The following is a 21,599-nucleotide window of genomic DNA, read 5'->3' as shown; positions in this document are numbered from 1 at the left end:
GTAGACAGTCCATTGAAGATGACCCTCACGTGACCTGTGGAAGCAACTTGCACAGAAATGTGCAAGAAAGTTAAGGATTTTAATTTTGTCAGACAGATGAATTGAGGTTTCCAGAATAGCTGAAGAAATGGGCATCTCGACAGGTACAGATTGGAAAATAATTCATGAAAAGTTGGGCATGTCCAAGATTAGTGCAAGATGGGTTCCAAGAATGCTGTTGCCATGTCAGAAGGCCACAAGGCTCTGATGCGGTCAGGAGAACTTGGAGATGTTCCATGAAGACCAAGTGAATATTTTTCATCATTTGGTGACTGGAGATGAGACTTGGGTCAATCACTGAGATCCTGAGTCCAAAATGGAGTTAATGCAGTGGAAGTACAAGTCATTCCCCATCCCAAAAAGTTCAAGACAGAAAAATCTGTAGGTAAAGTCATGGCAACTGTCTACTGGGATGGAGTTTTGCTTTTGGAGTTCAAGCCTCACAAGACAACCATAACTGGGGAGAGTTACGCCAACACAGGACTCGTTTTGCAAGAGTTAAATCAAGGAGAAGAGATGATAACTCACAGCAGGTATGCTGCTTCTTCATGACAATGCGCTGGTGCACATGTCACAAGCACTGCCATCCGAGAATGTGGGTTTCAGCAGCTGAACCATCAACCTTACAGTCCTGACCTGGCTCCTGCGGATTATTTCCTGTTCCAAGTTTTGAAGAAATCTCTCTGTGGACAGCGATTTTCAAATGATGAAGATGTCAAGGAAGCTGTGATGTCCTGGTTTCAAGGTCAAAAAGAAGAATTCTTTTCAAAGGGGTTAAAGTCGTTGCAGGAAAAGTGGATGAAGTATATGGAGCTATCAGGGACTATATTGAAAAATAAAACTTTTTTGAAACCTCTCTTTCCTACTGAGGTAGATAACTTATTGAATGCCCCTCATATATGCCTTGCATTTTCATGTGCAACACATTCTCCAAAATAATGCAAACCAGACTATTTGTGGATATCATTTGGGAATATTAACTTGCTTCTCAGTCTGAGGTAATGTAGGTTTTTTTTTGCCTGCCAACATATAGCAAAATACTTCAGATAGATTAAGTAAATGCATTGGAAAAATACTTCAGTGATTCAACTGCTTCATATCGGGTAACTTATCAAAGTGATTAAGAGTGCTAAACCCAACACAAATTATTCCTACCTGGACACAGAGCAGGTGTTTGCTCAATAATCAGGAGTGCTAAGCAACCACAGAATTGGCACCTATAGATATGCTGTGAATAGTAAAACACAATCTGCACCACTGCTGAAGGATAAAGGGTAGAACAGCATCAGTCCAGCTACTTGAAAATTTATTTTCTCTAAAGAACACACATTAAATATCACTTTAAGACGAATTAGAATGGACATCAAGTTACATGTAAGAAATGTTCTTTGTGCCCTCACCTGGATATCTGAAATAGAATCAACTGTGAACATCTGAGCACCAAGTTCTTCTTTTTCCCAGGTATCCAAAACTAATGACTTTCTCACTTTCTTCGCAGAAGAAATATGCTAGAACAACAAATAATAAATTAAGGCCTCTATCTTAATCAACAATAAGTTGCTTATAAGCTGGTTTATGGCTTTACCTCTTGTTTGCAGTTTATATAGACAGGATCATCTTCCTCTTTGAGGAATATATCTTTTCCAGTTTCCTGCTTTAAAACCTCTCTAATATCTTCTTCCAAGAAGGAGAGAGGTTGTGACTAAAACATTAAAATAAAAGAAAAAAAGGAAACATTGGCTTTAAATATGTTAATATTTTTGTGCCAGTAAAATGAGGATGCTTAGTTGTAACAGGGTTCTCTATAGACAGTAGGATAAATCAGAAATACAAATGGATGATATCAGCCAATGGCATCTAGATGGAGATCGCTCAGAACTAGAAAAAGTCTTTGAATATGCATGGTTGTTACTACGTCTCTCAGCTCCTGAGACGATTCCTTAGTTTAGATCCCTCAAGAAGGATGGTATTGTGTGTATGATTTACCCTGTCTATGAAGGACCACATTACAAGTAAAGCACAGTTACTTACTGTAACAGGTGTTATCCAGGGACAGCAAGCAGCTATTCTCACATATGGGTGATGTCATCGACGGAGCCCCGATGCGGAAGCCTCGCAAGCAGACTTGCTTGTAGAAACTAGAAGTTTCGAGTCAGCCGCACTGCGCATGCGCGAGTGCCTTCCCGCCCAGCACAGGGCGCGTCTCCTCAGTTCAGATAGCTAGCAGAGAAGCCAACCAGGGGAGGTGGGTGGGTTGTGAGAATAGCTGCCTGCTGTCCCTGGATAACACCTGTTACAGTAAGTAACTGTGCTTTATCCCAGGACAAGCAGGCAGCCTATTCTCACAAATGGGTGACCTCCAAGCTAACCAGAATGGGATGGTGGGAGTGTTGGTAATTCAGGAGAATAAATTTTGTAATACTGTCTGGCCAAAATGGCCATCCCGTCTGGAGAAAACATCCAGACAATAGTGAGATGTGAAAGTATGAATCAAGGACCAAGTAGCAGCCTTGCAAATTTCCTCAATAGGTGTAGATCTGAGGAAAGCTACTGAAGCTGCCATTGCTCTGACCTTATGGGCTGTGACTCTACTCTGTAGGAGCAATCCAGCCTGGGCATAGCAGAAGGAGATACAAGCAGCCATCCAGTTGGAGATGGAATGCTTAGAGATAGGATGTCCCAACTTATTTGGATTGAAGGAGGCAAAAAGTTGAGGAGCAGTTCTGTGTGGTTTGGTGCGTTCCAAATAGAAGGCCAAAGCACGTTTACAGTCCAGAGTATGAAGAGCTGATTCTCCAGGATGAGAATGAGGCTTTGGAAAGAACACTGAAAGAATAATGGATTGGTTGAGATGAAATTCCAAAACCACTTTAGGTAGGAATTTAGGATGAGTACGGAAAACCACATTGTCATGATGGAACATAGTGAAAGGTGGATCAACAACTAAAGTTTGCACTTTGCAGCTCACTGACTCTGCGAGCAGAAGTGAGAGCAATGAGAAACACCACTTTCCAAGTGAGATACTTCAGATGAGCCATAGACATTGGTTCAAATGGAGGCTTCAATTGAGTAAGAACAACATTGAGTTCCCAAACAACTGGAGGCGGTTTAAGAAGAAGTATGACATTGAAAAATCCTTTCATGAATCTGGAAACCACCGGATGAGCAGAAAGGGGTTTTCCTTCAATAGGCTGATGGAAAGCAGCAATTGCACTGAGATGGACTAGGATCGATGTAGACTTGAGGCCAGAGGTGGATAAGTGTAAAAGGTAGTCTAAAACAGAAGATAAGGAGGAATGTTGAGGCTCCTTATCGTGAGAAAAACACCATGTAGAAAATCTAGTCCATTTTTGGTGATAGCATTGTCTAGTGGTAGGCTTCCTAGAAGCCTCTAAAATGTCAGAAGGAGTCATGTTGAGAGGTACCAAGCTGTCAGGTGTAGAGACTTCAGGTTGGGATGAAGTTGAGATCCTTGACTCTGTGTGAGCAGAGATGGAAAAACTGGTAGTAGGTATGGCTCCCTGCTGCTGAGTTGAAGGAGAAGGAAGTACCAAGGTTGTCTCGGCCACTGAGGAGCAATCAGAATCATGGTGGCATGGTTGTTCTTCAACTTGACAAGAGTCTTGAGAATGGAGGGAATGCATACAGGAAGAGATTTGTCCATTCCAGAAGAAAAGCATCTGCCTCGAGGCAATGAGGAGATTAGACCCTGGAGCAGAACTGAGGCAGTTTGTGGTTGTGGGGAGCTGCAAAGAGATCTATCTGAGGCATTCCCCAATGTGAAAAAATGTGATGAAGAGGCAAGGAATGGAATGTCCATTCGTGAGGTTGCAGAAGACGACTCAAGTTGTCCGCCAAACAATTTTTCGCCCTTTGGATGTAGACAGCTTAGAGGAAGGTGTTGTGGCGGATTGTCCCGTCCGAAACCTTCAGAGCTTCTTGACAAAGGGAGGAAGATTTCATCCCTCCCTGTTTGTTGACATAATACATGGCAACTTGGTTGTCTGTCAGAATGAGGACTACCTGATCTTGAAGATGGTGTTGAAAAGCTTTGAGAGCCTTGAAAATCGCTCTGAGTTCCAACAGATTGATGTGACACTGACGATCCGTACTAGTCCAGTGGCCTTGAGTACCGAGACCATCAAGATGAGCGCCCCAACCGTAGGTCGAGGAATCTGTTGCGAGGACCTTCTGATGAGGTGGCATTTGAAACAGCAAGCCTTTGGAGAGATTGGAAGAGAGCATCCACCAGCGGAGACACTGTCTCAATGAAGGAGTGACTGCAATGTGTTGAAAGTGGGTCGCAAACCTGCATCCACTGAGATGCCAGGGTCCACTGAGGAATTCTGAGGTGAAGTCTGGCAAAAGGAGTCACGTGTACTGTGGAGGCCATGTGACCCAGGAGTACCATCAAGTGTCTCGCTGATATGGAGGAGCGGGAAGACATTGTATGACAGAGTTGAAGGAGGACTTCCAGACGTTGCTGCGGAAGGAATGCTCTGAGTTGGATAGTATCCAGAAGAGCTCTGATGAATTGTAGATTCTGAGAGGGTTGAAGTTGGGATTTGGGAAAGTTGATTTTGAATCCCAAACTCTGTAGGAACCACGTCGTCTGTTGGGTCGCTACAATAATCCCTTGAGATGTTGAATCATGGAAGAGCCAGTCGTCCAGGTAGGGAAATACCTGAAGACGATGGTTTCTGAGAGCTACGGCTACCACTACCAGCATTTGGTGAACACTCTGGGAGATGAAGCCAGGCCAAAGGGCAGCACTCTGTATTGATAATGCAGATTCCCCACCCGAAATCTGAGATATTGGCGGGAGGCCGGATGAATGGGAATATGAGTATAAGCCTCCTTGAGATCCAGAGAGCATAACCAGTCGTTCTGATCTAGGAGGGGATAAAGTGATGGAGAGATAACATGCAAAAGTTTTTTTTGACTAAAAATTTGTTGAGAGCCCTGAAATCCAAAATGGGCCGTAGATCGCCCGTCTTCTTCGGAACAAGGAAGTAACGGGAGTAAAACCCCCTGTGCTGCTGTCCCAAAGGAACTGGTTCGATGGCATGGAGACGAAGCAGAGCTTGAGCTTCCTGAAGAAGGGCGCTCTGGGATGGACTGGAAGGATACTCTCTTGGAGGAAGCTCTTGTGGAACCTGAGTGAAATGAAGAGTATCCTTCCCTGATGATTAACAGCACCCAGAGGTCAGATGTGATTGTCTCCCATCGGTGATAAAAATGATGGAGACGACCTCCAATAGGGGGAAGATAGTTCAGAGACAGAACGGTGGAGGTTATGCTCTGTTTTAAAAAGGCTGTGTAGCCTTAGGTGGAGCAGAAGGTTGAGATTTCTGTTGCTTCTGATTCTGCTGTTTCTTGGGAGGAGGGCGAGTGTAAGGAGCCGCTCTTGGAGCAAAACGCCTCTGGTAAATAGGAGGAGGGTGTGCAGGCTTGGCAGAAGCTGGCTTTGGCTTAGGTCTGACAATAGAAGCAAAGGATTTTTCATGCTCAGACAATTTCTTGGTGGATGCCTCAATAGATTAATCGAAGAGGTCATTGCCTGCACAAGGAATATTAGCCAAGCAGTCCTGAAGATTAGGATCCATGTCAATGGTACGAAGCCAGGCAAGGCGGTGCATTGCTACAGAACAAGCAGCCGCCCTGGCAGATAACTCAAAGGCATCGTAAGAAGACTGAAGTAGATGTAATCTGAGTTGTGATAGAGAAGCTATGACTTCTTGAAATTCAAAGTGCTTTTGAGTATCTAAATAACTGAGAAATTTAGGCAAAAGAGCAATGAGGAACTCAAAATAAGTGATTAAATGGAAATTGTAATTAAGGACTTTAGAGGACATCATGGCATTTTGATAGATGCGACGTCCAAACTTGTCCATGGTTTTCCCTTCTCTTCCAGGAGGAACGGTAGCATAAACCTTGGAAGAATGGGACCTTTTCAAGGAGGACTCCACAAGTAGGGATTGGTGAGATAACTGAATTCTCAAATCCTTTGCAATGGAGAGTTTTATATCTGGAGTCCAATTTGCCTGGAACAGCTGGAATTGCATAAGGAGTCTCCAGGCATCTGGTAAAAGTCTGAGACAAAAGCTTGTGAAGAGGAAGCTTAAGTGACTCTGCCGGAGTTTGAGGAAGATACATGACTTCAAGATACTCCTTAGAGTATTTGGAACCAGCATCCAATTGAAGGTCTAAGTCAATAGCCATCTGACGAAGAAAAGAGGAGAAAGATATCTGATCTGCCAATGCCTTGCCTCGAGAAGGACTCGAGGTCGTCGAGGCAGCCTGGGTCGAAGATGAAGCTTCGGCAAGAAAAAAGGCATCAAAAGACTTGGACTAAGCAATCGAAACCGCTGAGTCCTCGAGGTGTGGAAGTTGGGACCTCGATCGAGGAGTCGGTGGTATAGTAGAACTGGAAGGTGTAGATCAAGGCTTAGTTGAAGAAGGACGCTCTTTGGAAGAAGAGCTATGCCTGGAAGTATGCCTCGAGGAAGGCCTCGATTGTCAGTGAGAATAGTGCTTGGAAGCAGATCTCGAAGATCGAGGAGACTACGCCCCAGAGATGGAAGCAGTTGATGCCACCAAGGAATGGATAGGGCTGGAAGCTGTGGATCGAAGCTCCAGAAGCTTGATGGAGGAACCTCGATGCACTCCAAAAGACTCTGCTCCTTGTATGGAGTGTGAGGATTCCTGTCGAGGCACTTGCAAAGAATCTGCTCCTTGCTTCACGTGCATAGATGCCAAACCAGACACTCGCAGAGACTCTGCTTCCTGCATAGAGTGTGTAGGCTCAGACTGAGGCATAGGAAGAGGCTCAACCTCACGGGAGTCTGCAGAAAGCCCAGGCTGGATTAGAGTAACAAGCTTCGGTCCCATATTAGTGAGGAACTGAATGAATTGCTTCTCTAACATGATCTGGAAAGAAGCTGGCAAGGATGGATCTGCATCTGAAAACGGACCACCTCCTTTGGCTGTGGAAATGTGCTTCGACTTGGAAGTCTTAGGCACCTTAAGCACCACCGCTGGAACTTTCTGCTGAGCTATCTGACCTGTGGATACAGGGGAAGATACAGCAGACGTCATCGAGGAAAGAGCAGCTGCAAACGAAAAAGGTCTGATGAGGCTCGAGGTCAAAGCAGTGGAGGCAGGAGGACCCACGGTCGAAGGTGAGACTGAGGTCAGCTTCAGAGTCAAGGAAGTGGTCAAATACATCCCGAAGAGCTTCTCCACTGAAAGTAAATGACGTTTAAGGGCTCGAGGTTGAAGAATAGCACAGCGCTCGCACGACTTCGGGTGATGGTCTGGCCCAAGACACTTGAGGCACCTACTGTGTGGGTCCGTGAGAGAAATCGCACGCTGACACTGGCTACACTTCTTGAAGCCTGTTGTTGGCTGGGACATAGGAGGAAAAACAGCCGACGCAAAGTTGAAGCCCTTAGGCTGCGGCCGAGCGGCCTGCCCTGGCAGCCGAACAGAAGAAATAATTTTTTTTTTTTAAAACTAGAAATAAAAGGAATAAACGAAATACAGCGATTCGTGAAGAAAAAGAACACAAACCGCGGTGAGAGAAGGCACGAAGTAAGTTAAACGCAGAGAGTCAAAGAGGGACTTCTCGGCTCCGCGGAAAACAGAGAAGACGCGCCCTGTGCTGGGCGGGAAGGCACTCGCGCATGCGCGGTGCGGCTGACTCGAAACTTCTAGTTTCCGCATCGGGGCTCCGTCGATAACGTCACCCATATGTGAGAATAGGCTGCCTGTTTGTCCTGGGATAAGCAACTTTACATCATCAGTCAACAAGCAGGATGAATCATAGAAGCAAGAGGGGTCATCCCAGATGAGGGTTGCTTCAGGATCACAATGCAAACTCCTGAAAGTTCATCCTGATGTTGCAGGTCAATATGAACTAGTGAATTAAGAATGTGAGAGCTGGAATAGTTATGCAAACAGATTTTTCAACACAGCCTCTCTAAAGACATTGTTCCATCTGGGCTTATGATCAAGACAATAGGGGGACAAATAGTTATTCAGTGAAGACCAAGTCACTGCTTTGCAGATGTTTTCTAGTGACACTAAGTGGCAACTAATATCACCAGGTCCCTGTTTTCTGTCTTTAAATAGAATGTGAGACCTGATTTGCTATCTAGGGTACGAAGAGGTTTTTTTCTTCTCCTGAACGAGCAAGTTTTTGTGGAGAAAACTGGCAGAATTATTGAACAGTTGATGTGAAACACAAATGATAACTTAGGAGTCCTTTTACTATCCTTCTTACTACGTGATTACTCCTAGTATTCCCGCCCTGCCACTGTGCTATAGCCAGACAGGGAAAACAATGGACCAGGAGTAATGTGAGATAGAGTTACACTTAGACAGTGCAAGGAAAGACATTAGAGAATGACACGGTGGTTGTTACCCGCAGCTAGCCGCGAGTAACCCGCTGAAACGAGGAAAGAAAAATAGTAGTCACTGCGGGAACGGAGACAAGGCCATTCACCGCCCCATGGAGCGGTGAATGGTCTTGTCTCCGCAGTGAGGCATCAAGGATCGCGCGGTCCAGCAGCCCCCAGCCGCCCGATTGCAGCGTTTAGCCAGCTCCCTCCCTCCACCTCACCTTATATGCTGTTTGCCAGCTTTCTTTTTCCCGAGCCGCATGCGTTCAAAAAGACGCGCACGCACGGCTGCACAAGTTGATCAATCTTCTCCTCTGGCACAACCGGAAACAGGAAGTTGCAGGAGAGGAGAAGATTGATCAACTCGCGCAGCTGCATGTGTGCAGCTTTTTGAACGCGTGCAGCTCGGGAAAAAGAAAGCCGGCAAACTCGGCATATAAGGTGAGGTGGAGGGAGGGAGCTGGCTAAACGCTGCGATCGGGCGGCTGGGGGCTGCTGGACCGTGTGATCGCGTGTGTGCCCGGCTCACACTAGGAAGGAGGGAGTGAAAGGGAAAAAGATTCTGGGCCAAGGGGATGAAGAGGGAAAGAAAGAAACTCACAGCAGGAAAGAAAGGGGAGGACAGGCAGGTGAGCCAGATGCTGGAAGCAGGGAGGGGGAAGAAAGAGGGAGAGAAGCTAGATGGGGTTGAAAAGAAGAGACATACTGGTATGGAAGAGGAAGATAGGGGAAATCTGGACACAGGAAGGTAACAGAAAGAGGGGAAATTATGTGCATGGGGCATAGGGACAGAGACATAAAGGGGACATGCCATGGGAATGGTATATGGACACGGGGAGGGGGGCAATGCCAGATACATAGGGGAGATATTAGAAATGGGGAAAATAGGAACACAGAAGCGAGATGGTTTGTGGGGATGTGACAGGAACCGAGCTCGCAGGCTCCAGCGGCTTGCACAAATTACATTGTAACGTGCCACAAAAATAAGAGGGAGGGAGGTAGATAGATAGATAAGCCACGCGAGAGGAGCTGAAGGGTGGTAGAAAGGAACAGATGGTAAAGGAGGGAGGGAAGGGTGGTGGTGGAAAGGAATAGAACAGACATTGAAAGAGGGTAGAGAGGAACAGACCCTGAAGGGAAATGTGGAAGACAGAGTGGGGAGAAGACGCTGGAAGGGAAGAAGACAGATGCCAGACTATGGGGGAGCGGAGGAAAGAAGATGGGTGCTAGACCAATAGGGGGGGGGGGTGAAGGAAGAGGCACAATAACAGCAAATGGAAGACGCAGAGAGAAGACACACAGTGGATGGAAGGAATTGAATGAGAAGATGTGGAAAGCAGAAACCAGACAACAAAGGTAGAAAAAAAAAAATTCTATTTATTTTTTGCTTTAGGATATTAGTTGTGTTGATAAAAATTTATAAACAAAGCCCTGCCAGCTGAACATTTCTTTCTCTAGTTCAGCAGCCAGAACTATGATTTATAAGAAAGGAATAAGCTAAATATTGCAGTACTAAGGCTTATATGGATGCTGCAGGGATGGTGACGGGGCGGTGAATGGGATGGCAGTGACGGTGACGGGGCGGTGAAGGGGATGGCGGTGGCGGTGACGGGGAGGTGACGGGGCGGTGAAGGGAATGGCGGTGAAGGGGACGGTGGGCCGGGGACGGGGTGGTGACAAGGACAGATTTTTTTCCCCATGTCATTCTCTAAAAGACATAGCCTATTGGGTCTATGTCTGAAGTTGAAATTTTTGCTGCCTTTTGTCCCTCTCCTCGGGCATATTTATTTTTTGGGACTGCTGCTTCTGCTGAGGATAATATTGAAAATCTCTTCCATGGGAACTATGAACTAGTTTATGATGATGCTTTAATGTGGGTGCTATTAAAGTCCTCAGAATAGCACACTGATCTTTTATTCTGATTATCAATTCCTCTCTGGCATCAGCTCTTTGAGGAAATGGCTTCACAGTCTTTGCCGTAGAGTGGATCAGTGCTATTTAACATTTTTAAATGGTTTGGAAATTGGAACAAGTGAGGTGATTAAATCTGCAGATGACATTAAACTGTTCAAAGTTGTTAAAACACATGCGGACTGTGAAAAATTGCAGGCAGATCTTAGGAAACTGGAAAACTAGTCATCTAAATGGCAGATGAAAATTAATGTGGATAATTGTAAAGTGATGCACATTGGGAAGAATAATCCACATCATAGTTGCCAGATGTTAGGATCCACCTTAGGGGTCAGCACCCAAGAAAGAGACAATACGCTGAAACCTTCCACCTAATGTGCAGTGGTGGCCAAAAAAGCAAACAAGATGCTAGGAATTATTAGAAAAGGGATGGTAATAAGACTATTATATTGCTTCTGAATGCTCCATGGTATGACCTCACCTTGAATGAGGGGTGAAGGACTGAAGGACTGATGCAAAAGATAAGTTATATGAAATATGAAAAATTCCTAATAGTATGTGAAATGAGAAATTTTTAAAGAAAAAGAAAACAGGAACGATGAAGATAAAGGCTGTGAAAACATGAGCTATATGCCCTGACAACCTTCCGAAGATCCAAAAAAATAGGAAAAAAGTATAAGAATACGATATTGGTAATGAGAGAGAAGGGCAGATGGCACATGGTGGGGTGTATGTGTCAGAAAGAGAAGGGCAAATGGCACATGGGTGTGGTGTGTGTGTCAGAGAGAGAAGGGCAGATGGCACATGGGTGTGATGTGTGTGTCAGAGAGAGAAGGGCAGATGGCACATGATGGGGTGTGTGTGTCAGAGAGAGAAGGGCAGATGGCACATGGGAGTGTGTGTGTGTGTCAGAGAGAGAAGGGCAGATGGCACATGATGGGGTGTGTGTGTCAGAGAGAGAAGGGCAGATGGCACATGATGGGGTGTGTGTGTCAGAGAGAGAAGGGCAGATGGCACATGAGGGGATGTCAGAGAGAAGGGAAGATGGCACATGGGGGTGTGTGTGTGTCAGAGAGAGAAGGGCAGAGGGCATATGGGGGGTTGTGAAAGAGAGAAGGGCCTAGGGCATATGGGGGGTTGTCTGAGAGAGAGAAGGGCAGAGCGGCTGAGGGCAGGTTAGATGTGTGTGAGAACTATATTGGTCACTAATGGCTACTTTTGTTGAGGTCTCCTGTTCTTTTCTCTTGTTCTCATAAATAGGCCCTGTTTAAGTGTCATTCTTCGTTTTCACTGTTTGTAAGAATGACACACAACCCGTCAAGGGGCCAATTTATATGAGAATGAAATATAAAAGATCATGCCTGTATGCAAGTTTTCAGTGGCCTGTATTTATTTATGTTGCCTAGTTATTTACTATTTAACAATAAAATGTCCATTTCAAAATCTCTGCTGCTCAGAGCTCAGGGGTACTCGGACATAAATTTTTCAATCTAGGGGGTACTAGGCTTGAAGAATTTAAGAAATACTGCTTTAGAGGTTGAATCACCAGCCCCTAGCCGGATCCAAAGCATACGACGGGTGAAGATCAGATATGCTAACGCTTTCCCCATAACTGTGATTATATTATTGAGTGCATAGTCTACTCCAGCTAACATGAGCTGTGGCAGGGGCTCAGCCTTCGCCAGGTTCTGATTGCATAGCCTGGAATAACAGGTGCGTGACATGAAGGAGGCCGTAGTTGCAGCCTTACTCTCTAAGGCTAGAGCCTCAAACTGTTTCCTGAGGACCATATCCACTCTGCGGTCTTGCAGATTCTTCAAAACTACACTCCCCTCGCTTGGTAGGAAGTGCGTTTGATCACCTGGGCTACCAGGAAATGCAACTTTAGCATAGCAAACTTCTGCTGAAATTCTTGATCCATGGGATTCAGCTTAGTCATGTTTTTAGCCACCATCAGGGCTCTGTGACTAGGATTCTCATGTCCAGGTGGCACAGAAAAGAAGTGGGCTGACCCCAAAGCCCGCTCAGAAGAGAATACTGAGAGGTTGGGGTTTGTGGAGGGTCTATCTTCAGGTCTTGAAGGGACGCAGTAATAATCTCAAGCAATGCAGAGGATGTAAAGGGTCGGTGAATGAAGGGGTCTTCTCCCTGGTCTATGGTCGATATTGCCTCCTTGTCCTCAGGGAAGTCTCACTTTGGGACATAAAGGAATCAAATCTGATCCCTCATCCCCTGAGTCTCTGTCAAATGGACCATCAAGAACAGCCTCCGCTCTCAAGGAAGAAATGCTCTGAGCATCCAACAGGGCCTGCGTGCTGGGCTACTCACCAGCAGACTTAACAGCCAGAGTTCGGCCTTGTGCATAAGCCTGCCATAGGAGATTAATGAACTCCAGGATGAAGGGCTGAGAGGGCAGCTCTCTTTTCCCTTTAGTATGGGTTGGTTACCTTTTCTTGGGCAGCGGAGCATCTATGCCTTTATAATGTGCAGTACCACTGTCCCAGGGCTCCAGGAAATGGGTTTTTTTCCCCTGATGGGACCATCTGCCTTTCTCCAGCCCCAGAGGACTGTGGAGGGGCTCCCACCCCTCCATCCTGTACTGAATGACACATGGTGCAAAGGCACTCTTCAGCTGCCCATCCAGCACAAATAAGGCATGATATAGGGATATTAGGGTCTGAGGACTCCATCCTTATCAGTTTTGAGGCAAACGAGATGTTTTGAAGAAGTTGGAGAACTTAGAAAAAAAAATCAGGAAATTTAAGATGGCTACCATGGCAAAGTTTTGGCGCTAAAAACTGCTTTAAAATGCTTCAGGGCTGAGAAAAAAAAAAAGAGTCAAAAAATAGGATTTTAAAGGAGGAAGACCAAAAACCTAATTGCAGAACAGTCAAAACACAGTTTTCAAGAGCCTTCCCCCTCCCACTATTTTCCCCATAGGCTGTCACAGCCTGTATTCACAGACCATGTGCTGGGGAAATGGTGCTTTAGCATTCTTCAGCTCCTTTAAATTGTAGCTGAATCTGGATCTGCATTAAGCCGCAAGTCAGCTGCCACGCCAAGATCTTCAAGCTACCAGTTGAACAGATCCTCAACCCTTCCCTCCCCCCTTGTGACTAAGGCAGTAAAAGAGGGGGTAGGCGAAGTTACAGTTGGCACTGTGAACACCCCGAAGGAACATTTGATGCCTAACAGCCTACGCTCAAGCTCCTGACCAAGTCAAGGAAGTGAGCAAGTGCTGAGGGCCTGGAACCCTGAGCTCCAGAAATTTTTAGCAGGCTGGTTGTACAAGTCTCTGAAGGATACATTTGTCAGCTATGGAAAAAAATTCTGCAAACAAGACGAAAAACCACCACAAAACAATAAAGAAATAAATGGAGCAGATCAGAGAGACTTTCATGTTCACCTGCAGAAAGAAGAACTGAAGGGGGCAGCAGAGACTGTGGACGAGGAGGAGAAGTTGAAAAGCTGTGATTGACACCTTCTGCAGTATGCTCACGAGCACAGATGGATAAACCCTATGGTTCAGCATACAATCCCTATTGCACTGAAAATTTGAGTTTTAACAGGAGTCGTCTTTCCTAATAAGTGTAGTGCTGCACATGATGGCACAAATGTTGGGGGCTAACGAGGTTTGAAGGGAATGAAGATGTGATGGATTTGGGTCCAAAGGAAGACAAAGGTCTACTGCACCATTGAAGAATGAAACTTATGTTGGCTTATATATGATATTAATGGACTTTGAAACTTCTTTAGTAAACAGGAAATCCTTTTCTGAGTCTATGGACCAGGAAGAATAGGGGTAACAACTACAACAGAAAGGAGAAGCTCACAAACTATTTAGTAGTAAGTAATAAGAAAACATACCACAATTTTGAGAGGTCCATACTTTTTCTCCTGGGCAGCTAAAGCATTTTTAAAAGGTGTAGGCGTTCTTGGTGTAGTATTTAGCAAGGACCTTCTGATAGTAGGAGTTCTAAAACTAGCACAAAAGACAAATGATTAGTATGTATTACCCTTATAGCTCCATCTTCCAAAAAAAGAATCAACTAGTTATTTAATAATAAAGAATCTCAAATGTAACTAGTTTGACATGCTACACCAGAATTACTTTTTCTATTTCTTTCTCTACAGACATACACTGGTATCATTCTAACAGTTATTGTGCAAATGTCCTATGGTACTTTTTGACCAAATTTCTATTGAGCCCTGAATTACATATAGCATGTGCATTACAACTACAGTAAACTCTCAGTTATCCGGCACCCATGGTGATTGGTAGATGGCAGATAACTAGTTTCTGGTTGCTTGACAGTTACTATAAATAGTTTTGTCTCCCATCCCACCTAATCCTCCCATCCCACTTGTAGGTCCAGAATCTATTCCTCCCTTCACAATCTCCTTTCTAATCAGGCCACTTTCTCTCTCCCCTGCCACCACTTATGGGTCCAGAATACATCCATCTCCCCTCCCCCCAACCTCATATAAGGTGTCAGCCATATAATCTTTCCCAGCCAAAAGAAGTTGATGAAGAGAATCCACCACCTCACTCTCCAGATTGTGCAGTCGAGAGAGACAGACGCATGTGACAAAGGATGTCATCAAAGCAGCTTTGATGCCTAAAGCAGCTACATCAAAGTGTTTCTGGAGGACCACATCCACACAAGAGAGTCCTGCATATCCTTTAGCACCACATTACCTACACTGGGCAGAGAGGTGTGTTTAATCACCTGTACAACCAAAGAATCCACCCTGGGCTGACTCAAAAGCTGCTGACACTCCTATGCCAGAGTCTTCAGTTAATACAAAATACGGCCATCAAATTAATATATAACGTGAGAAAATATGATCATGTCACACCTTTACTAATAGACGCCCACTGGCTGCCAATCGGTCATAGGACTATTTTTAAAATAATGTTGCTCATTTTCAAAACACTAGCATCTAATGAACCTCTATTTATATCTAGATATCTAATCCCACATAGTACTCAACGTCCACTTCGTTCATCTGGACAAAATCTGCTTTCAGTACCCTCTCTGAAAATCATAGGAACACGAAGATCAGATATGTTCACAGTGATGGGACCTCAATGGTGGAATGCTTTGCCACAATACATTAGAACTGAAAATGACATCGCAACATTTAAAAAAATTCTTAAAAACTTATCTATTTAACGATGCTTTTAATATCTGAAACTTTTATACTTTCTGGAGATGCTCCTAACAGTGTTATGGATTAATTACCCCTTACCTTTTGTTTTTCCTTTGTTTTTCTACCAAAAATTTAAGATTGTAACTTTTAATTTTCTCCCTCCCGATTCATGTCTGTATTTTATGTAACCACATTGTTAGTTTCTTTTTATTATTCTTTATTGGATTTTGTACATCGCTTAGCAATTTTAATAGGCGATTCATCAAATGTACTAATAAAACTTGAAATTTGAAAACTTGATAAAAGCGTGACAAAGCTCTAACAATTTTAAGAGCACCCTCCAGAGAGTCAAACTGCTCAGACCAAACGCTCATATCAGGGTGCAGACTATGAGTGCATACCACAAAGCCAGGAGCCAGGATGGAGCTGACTGAGTGACCAACTTCAACTTCTGCAGAGACTCAAAAATAAGATCTGGCAAAGCTGCAGACTTAAATAAGCACAAGACTGTGGGATCATCCCTAGGATCCAAGACCCTAGAAGGATCCACAGATCCAGCTCACAGTCCCTGATCTCCTGCTCCAGGAATCTAAGCACCTACAAATAAGGGGTCAGCAAATGAGTCATCTGCATCAGGATCCCCTAGCTCAGGGTCAGGCAGTGCAACAGCAGCAGGCTGAGTCAAAGATTGGTCTAAAGGAGAGATGCCATAGAACCAGATGGGGACTGCACAGGAGGAGAACACCGGTTCTGAAATTCAGTCCACAAAAATTTCATAAAGTCTGAAAAAAGTGTCTAGATCCTGGGGCATAGAGCCACCCTTAGATGACTTAAATTTGCATTTCTTAGGATGCGATGGATCTGCAGCCAGGCAGCTGGAACTAACAGCCAAGCCTAGTGTTTAGTCACCTGCTTCAGCAGGGGAGAGGCCAAGCTGGACGCTGCTGCCACCTCCCCTGGCTGCACCATGCGGCATGGGGCACAAAGACTTTCTAAAAGCACTAAATTTGCAAAATCCAGGCAAGAATCCACATGAGGAGAGCCCAAGGACTCCATCCCAACAGGTTTCTAGGCAAAATTTGCAGTTTTGGAGAAGCAGGGAGTTTTACAAAAAAAGATCGCAAAAATCTAAGATGGCCACCGTCAAGAAATTTGCACCAAAATTGTGATATTTTTCACACACACTTCAAACTCAAAAAACAGCAATTTTGAGATTTTTCAGGAGGCTGCCTGATGAAACCGCGTTTAAACTAATGCTAGCGGCAGCTGTGTGGCGAAGTTAAAAGCACACAGAGCTGCCGTTGCTGGTTCGGGGTGGGGAGAGAAAACAAGGAAGGCAGGAAGCTGACACTACTGAATTGGCCAGTTTAAACAAAGCATAAAAAAATGAAAATAAGGTTTTATTTATTGTTTTTATCAAGTGGCTATAAAATACTAGCATAGCATGCATAAAAATCAGGAATAGGAACTTTATCAGTTTAAAAATATGAACCACATTCTTTGGTAGTTTTAAAACACAAACAAAGCTTAACTACATGAACAAAAACAAAAGCTGGAAAACCTAAAACAGTTTATATATTAAACTTGGAATATAGTTGTAGAGTGGAATTTGGATGATTGAACATGATTTGAAACTGAATGTTAACAAAACGGAGGTAATGGTGGTGAAAGGTCAAAGAGAGAATTTTGAGTTTAAAAATGTGGTTGTTATGGGGAAAAACTGCTGATAAAAAAGGAGATGATCGTCCTGGGAATGTGCTTAGATAGCTGTTTGGCAATGGAAAACCAAATATTAAAAATAATTTTTATTTTATTTATTTATTTATTTAGATTTCTATCCCGTCCTCCCAGTAGCTCAGAACGGTCTACAAGTAAACATACACAATGGAAGTAATTAGACAAATAAGATGTACAATAGGTTTAGATGCTTGGACATACAAGACTGTGCAGTATTTATCAGAGTACAAACAATTTTTCAGAGTACAGACAATTTATCAGAGTACAGACTAAGAGAGGACTATACTGAAATTTAGGGAGAAGTTAAACAGGGGAGAGAAGAGAGAGGTGGGGTTTAAGGGGGGGTGTAGACTGAGGGAGACCTTTAGTTGAAGAGGAGGGTCTTTACCATTTTACGGAATGTCAATAAAGAGTTCTGTTGCCTGAGTTGGGGGGGAGTTGATTCCAGAGATGTGGGATGAAGTGGCTGTAGGATCGTTTGTGGGCAGTTTCTGAGAGGAGGGACCTTCAAGGGGGAATGCATAGGCGTATTTCCGATTTTGAGCGGAGGGTGCGAGTGGGGGTGTAGATGGGAAGCTTGGATTTTATGTAGGAGGGGGTGGTGGCATAAATTCTCTTGTGGGCTACTGCTAGGGCCTTGAAAGCAGGGAGGGATACATGCAACTTCCTCTCCTGAGATATTGTGATAAATGATTTAGCCTGATTTTGCTATATGGTCAATGTATTGCTATTTACATATTTTATTATCTCATGCTTGCATTTGTTTACCACTCTCATGTGCACATTTTAATTTAATTTAAATTAATTTTGCAGCTTTTTATCTTAGATAAACACAGTGTTGTTGTTTGTAACCCATCCTTATGAACATGTACCCCTATATATTTTGAAATACAATAAAACTTTTGAACTAAAAAAAAAATAAAAATAATCAGGGAGGGATACATGCAACTTCTAATGCTTTATAGATTGAAGCCAATATTACCAACACACTGTGGTTCAGACGTTGATCCTGATTATTGTAATTCATTATACCTAGGAGTTGTGAAAGGGAAGTTGAGGGCTTTGCAAATGCTTATCAGTTCCGCTGCAAGATTAATCACAGGGATTTCTAGGAGTACCCATATAACTTCTGTGTTGAAGAAACTACACTGGTTACCTATGCAACAAAGAGAGCAGTTTAAGATTGTTGCAATTATATATCAGACATTGTATCATGCTTCCCCAAAGATCTTACAATAATTTTTTCAGATCTACAAACCGTGAAGAGAGCTTAGAGATTTAAATGGGATGAAATTAAGTTTGGAGGGTATGTCAACCATGCATGCTAGGATTGGAGCATCAATGATATCTGTGGCTGGCGTACAACTATGGAATGCCTTGCCTGGTATCCTGCGGTTTTGTATGGGGAGGATGAATTTTAAGAAAATGCTGAAAACTCAATTGCTTGCTAACGCCTACTTATGCTAAGATGTATTTCAGTTAATAATCGCCTTCTAGAATTTTTCTGACATCAAAGTATGATTTAGAGCTTGTTTGTACTTCTGAACTAATCGAATTTGTGCTCTGTCCATATCATGACAGGGATGATTGGCAATGTTGTCTTGATATGTCTGTGATGTACATGGTGGTCGGAGGGAAACAAGATTCTGTGTGTGTCATGTGGAAACTGCATAGTTATATGCGGTACAGTACATACATTTTTTAATAAATAAATAAATGCAATCCAAAACTAACTCAATGTATTGCTGTTCTAAGAAACAGAATTGCTTCTGCCAGATCTTCTTTCATAGAAGCTCTTAAATCTGACTTGATTATTTTTAGAGCTGAAAATAGTCTTTCAACACTGACTTGGGTGGTTGGCATTGCTATTACGGTTCTAGCCACATCACTAATAATCTCAGGATAAACAAGTATGGCTTCTTCTACAGTCAGTTTCGATGAGCGATCACTTTCTACTTCTTTTAATTCTTTAATAAACCTCTGCTGGAATCTCTTTATTTGGACATTTTCTGGTTGTTTATCATTCACGCATATGCGACGTCACTTTACTGTTGAAAGTTCCATTTTGTCCAAGTAGAAATCAAAGTATAATTCTTCATTTGAAAAGGATGATCCTGAGTTACAAGTGCTTATAGCTTCATCCAGTGGTGGTGTTTCAGGTAGTAATCCCTTCATGCAAACTGCTACATCAGGGTGCCCACACTTTTTTGGCTTGTGAGCTATTTTTAAAATGACCAAGTCAAAATGATCTACCAACAATAAAATTTAAAAAACCCCACAAAGCACACTACGCAGAGAAAATGTTAATCATTTGTATTCGGAGGTTTTTACAGAGGTCAAGGCAGATGACTTTAAAATATGCAATGTCACCTCAGTAACAACTAGACAAAAATAGACAAATATACCCCCTCTTCTTTTACTAAACCACGATAGCGTTTTTTAGCGCAGGGAGCTGCGCTGAATGCCCATTGCAGCTCCTGATGCTCATAGGCTCCCTGCGCTAAAAACCACTATCGCGGTTTAGTAAAAAGGGGGCCATAGTGCAAAATATAGACAGCAGATATAAATTCTTAAAACTGACACATTTTGATCACTACATTGAAAATAAAATCATTTTTCCTACCTTTTTGTCTGGTGATTTCATGAGTCTCTAGTTGCACTTCCTTCTTCTGTAAATCCAATATTTCTTTCTTTCTGCCCCTCTTTCTTTCTCTCTCCCCCTGCCTCCCTCTTTATTTCTGTCTTTCTCTCTCCCCCTGTCTGCCTGTCTTTCTTCCTCTCTTCCCTGCCCCCCAAGCCATCACGCCAATTTCTCCACTTCCCCAATTCTTTCTCCCTGCCCCCCCGCCCAAAGCCACCATGTCGATTTCTTCCTGCCTAGCCAGGCCAGGCGCGTACAAGCGCTGGACCCAGAAGCCTTCACCTCTGACATTGGAGATAAAGTTCCAGGCCAGCCAGGCAGCGATTGGCTGGCCCAGAACTTCCTCTCCAACCTCAAAATTGACGTCAGAAGTGAAAGTTTCTGGGTCCGGCGCTTGTACGCACCTGGCCTGGCTTGGGGAGGCAGGAAGAACAAGATCGCTTTAATAGATGGCTCAAAGCCTGGTGTCATCAAGAAGGCTTCAGGTACATAGGAGGATGGGGAAATACATGGAAGGACAAGAAGCTATATTGCACTGATGGGCTAAATATTACTACAGCAGGAAAAAGAAACCTTGAAGAGAAATTTAGACAATATGTTTCTAGGCATTTAAACTAGAAGGTGGGGATTGTGTATGTATGAAGGACAATTATAGAGACCACCCCCGGCAAAAGAAAAGATGTGATAGTAGTAAAGATTGCAACATAAACAATATAAGCAACTCATTTCTTAGTATTGCAACGGAAAGTGAAACAAAACAAAAATCCATACGAAAAATGAGATTACCGCTGAAAAACAACTGGAAAGCGATGACCACAAATGCTCGCAGTCTAAGCAACAAAGTTCATGATCTGCAAGCCCTGATGTTAGAGGCAGATCTAGATATTGTCGCTATCACAGAGTCATGGTTCAGTGAATCACATGGATGGGATGCAAACATACCGGGATATAATATTTTCAGGAAGGACAGAGATGGTAAAAAAGGTGGAGTAGCTCTCTATGTAAAGATCAATATCCAAGTGACTGAAATGCAAGGGACCTGGGGAGAGGAAGAAGTGATATGGATCACTCTGAAAAGAGAAGATGGAAATTCTATCTACGTGGGTGTAGTCTACAGACCTCTGACTCAATCGCAGTAAATTGATAAGGATCTGATTGTGGATATCCAAAAGTTTGGAAGGAAAGAGGAGGTGCTGCTATTGGGAGATTTCAACCTGCTGGATGCAGACTGGAATGTTCCGTCTGCGGAATTGGAAAGAAGTAGGGAGATTGTGGATGCCTTTCAAGAGGCTCTGCTCAGACAAATGGTGACAGAACCCACAAGGGAAAAAGCGATATTGGATCTGGTCCTCACAAATGGAGAGAGTATCTCTAATGTTCGAGTGGGTACTCACCTGGGAAGTAGCGATCAAACGGTTTGGTTTGATATAACGGCTAAAGTGAAGAGCGGCCGCACGATACTTAAAGTCCTAGATTTCAAACATATGGACTTTAATGCAATGGGAGAGTACCTGAAGAAAGAGCTTAGAATGGGAGGACATAAGAGAAGTGGAAAGACAGAGGTCTAAGCTGAAAGGAGTGATAAAAATGGCTACGGACCTTTATGTGAAGAATATCAATAAAAACAAGAGAAAAAGGAAGCCGATATGGTTCTCCAAACTAGTGGCAGAGAAAATAAGAGTTGGCGTTCATGAAATATAAAAAAAAACCAAGAA

General features: G+C 43.6%; 1 protein-coding gene across 5 annotated transcripts in view; it reads right to left on the bottom strand.

Annotated features, from left to right (window-relative positions):
- The window catches only part of MYBL1 (MYB proto-oncogene like 1), a 242,921-nt gene that overhangs the window by 23,536 nt on the left and 197,786 nt on the right, over nt 1–21,599 (bottom strand). For all 5 annotated transcript variants that reach the window (XM_033934279.1, XM_033934277.1, XM_033934278.1 and 2 more), the window contains 3 exons: nt 14,220–14,334; nt 1,625–1,741; nt 1,440–1,547 (listed from right to left, as the gene is read on the bottom strand). In XM_033934279.1, coding sequence (XP_033790170.1) covers nt 1,440–1,547; nt 1,625–1,741; nt 14,220–14,334 — 340 coding nt within the window. The remainder of the gene's footprint in view (nt 1–1,439; nt 1,548–1,624; nt 1,742–14,219; nt 14,335–21,599) is intronic.

The sequence above is a fragment of the Geotrypetes seraphini genome, chromosome 2, assembly GCF_902459505.1.
Source record: "Geotrypetes seraphini chromosome 2, aGeoSer1.1, whole genome shotgun sequence".
NCBI lineage: Eukaryota > Metazoa > Chordata > Amphibia > Gymnophiona > Dermophiidae > Geotrypetes > Geotrypetes seraphini.
The sequence above is the reverse complement of the archived record's forward strand: the minus strand, read 5'-3'. Positions and strand labels throughout refer to the sequence as shown.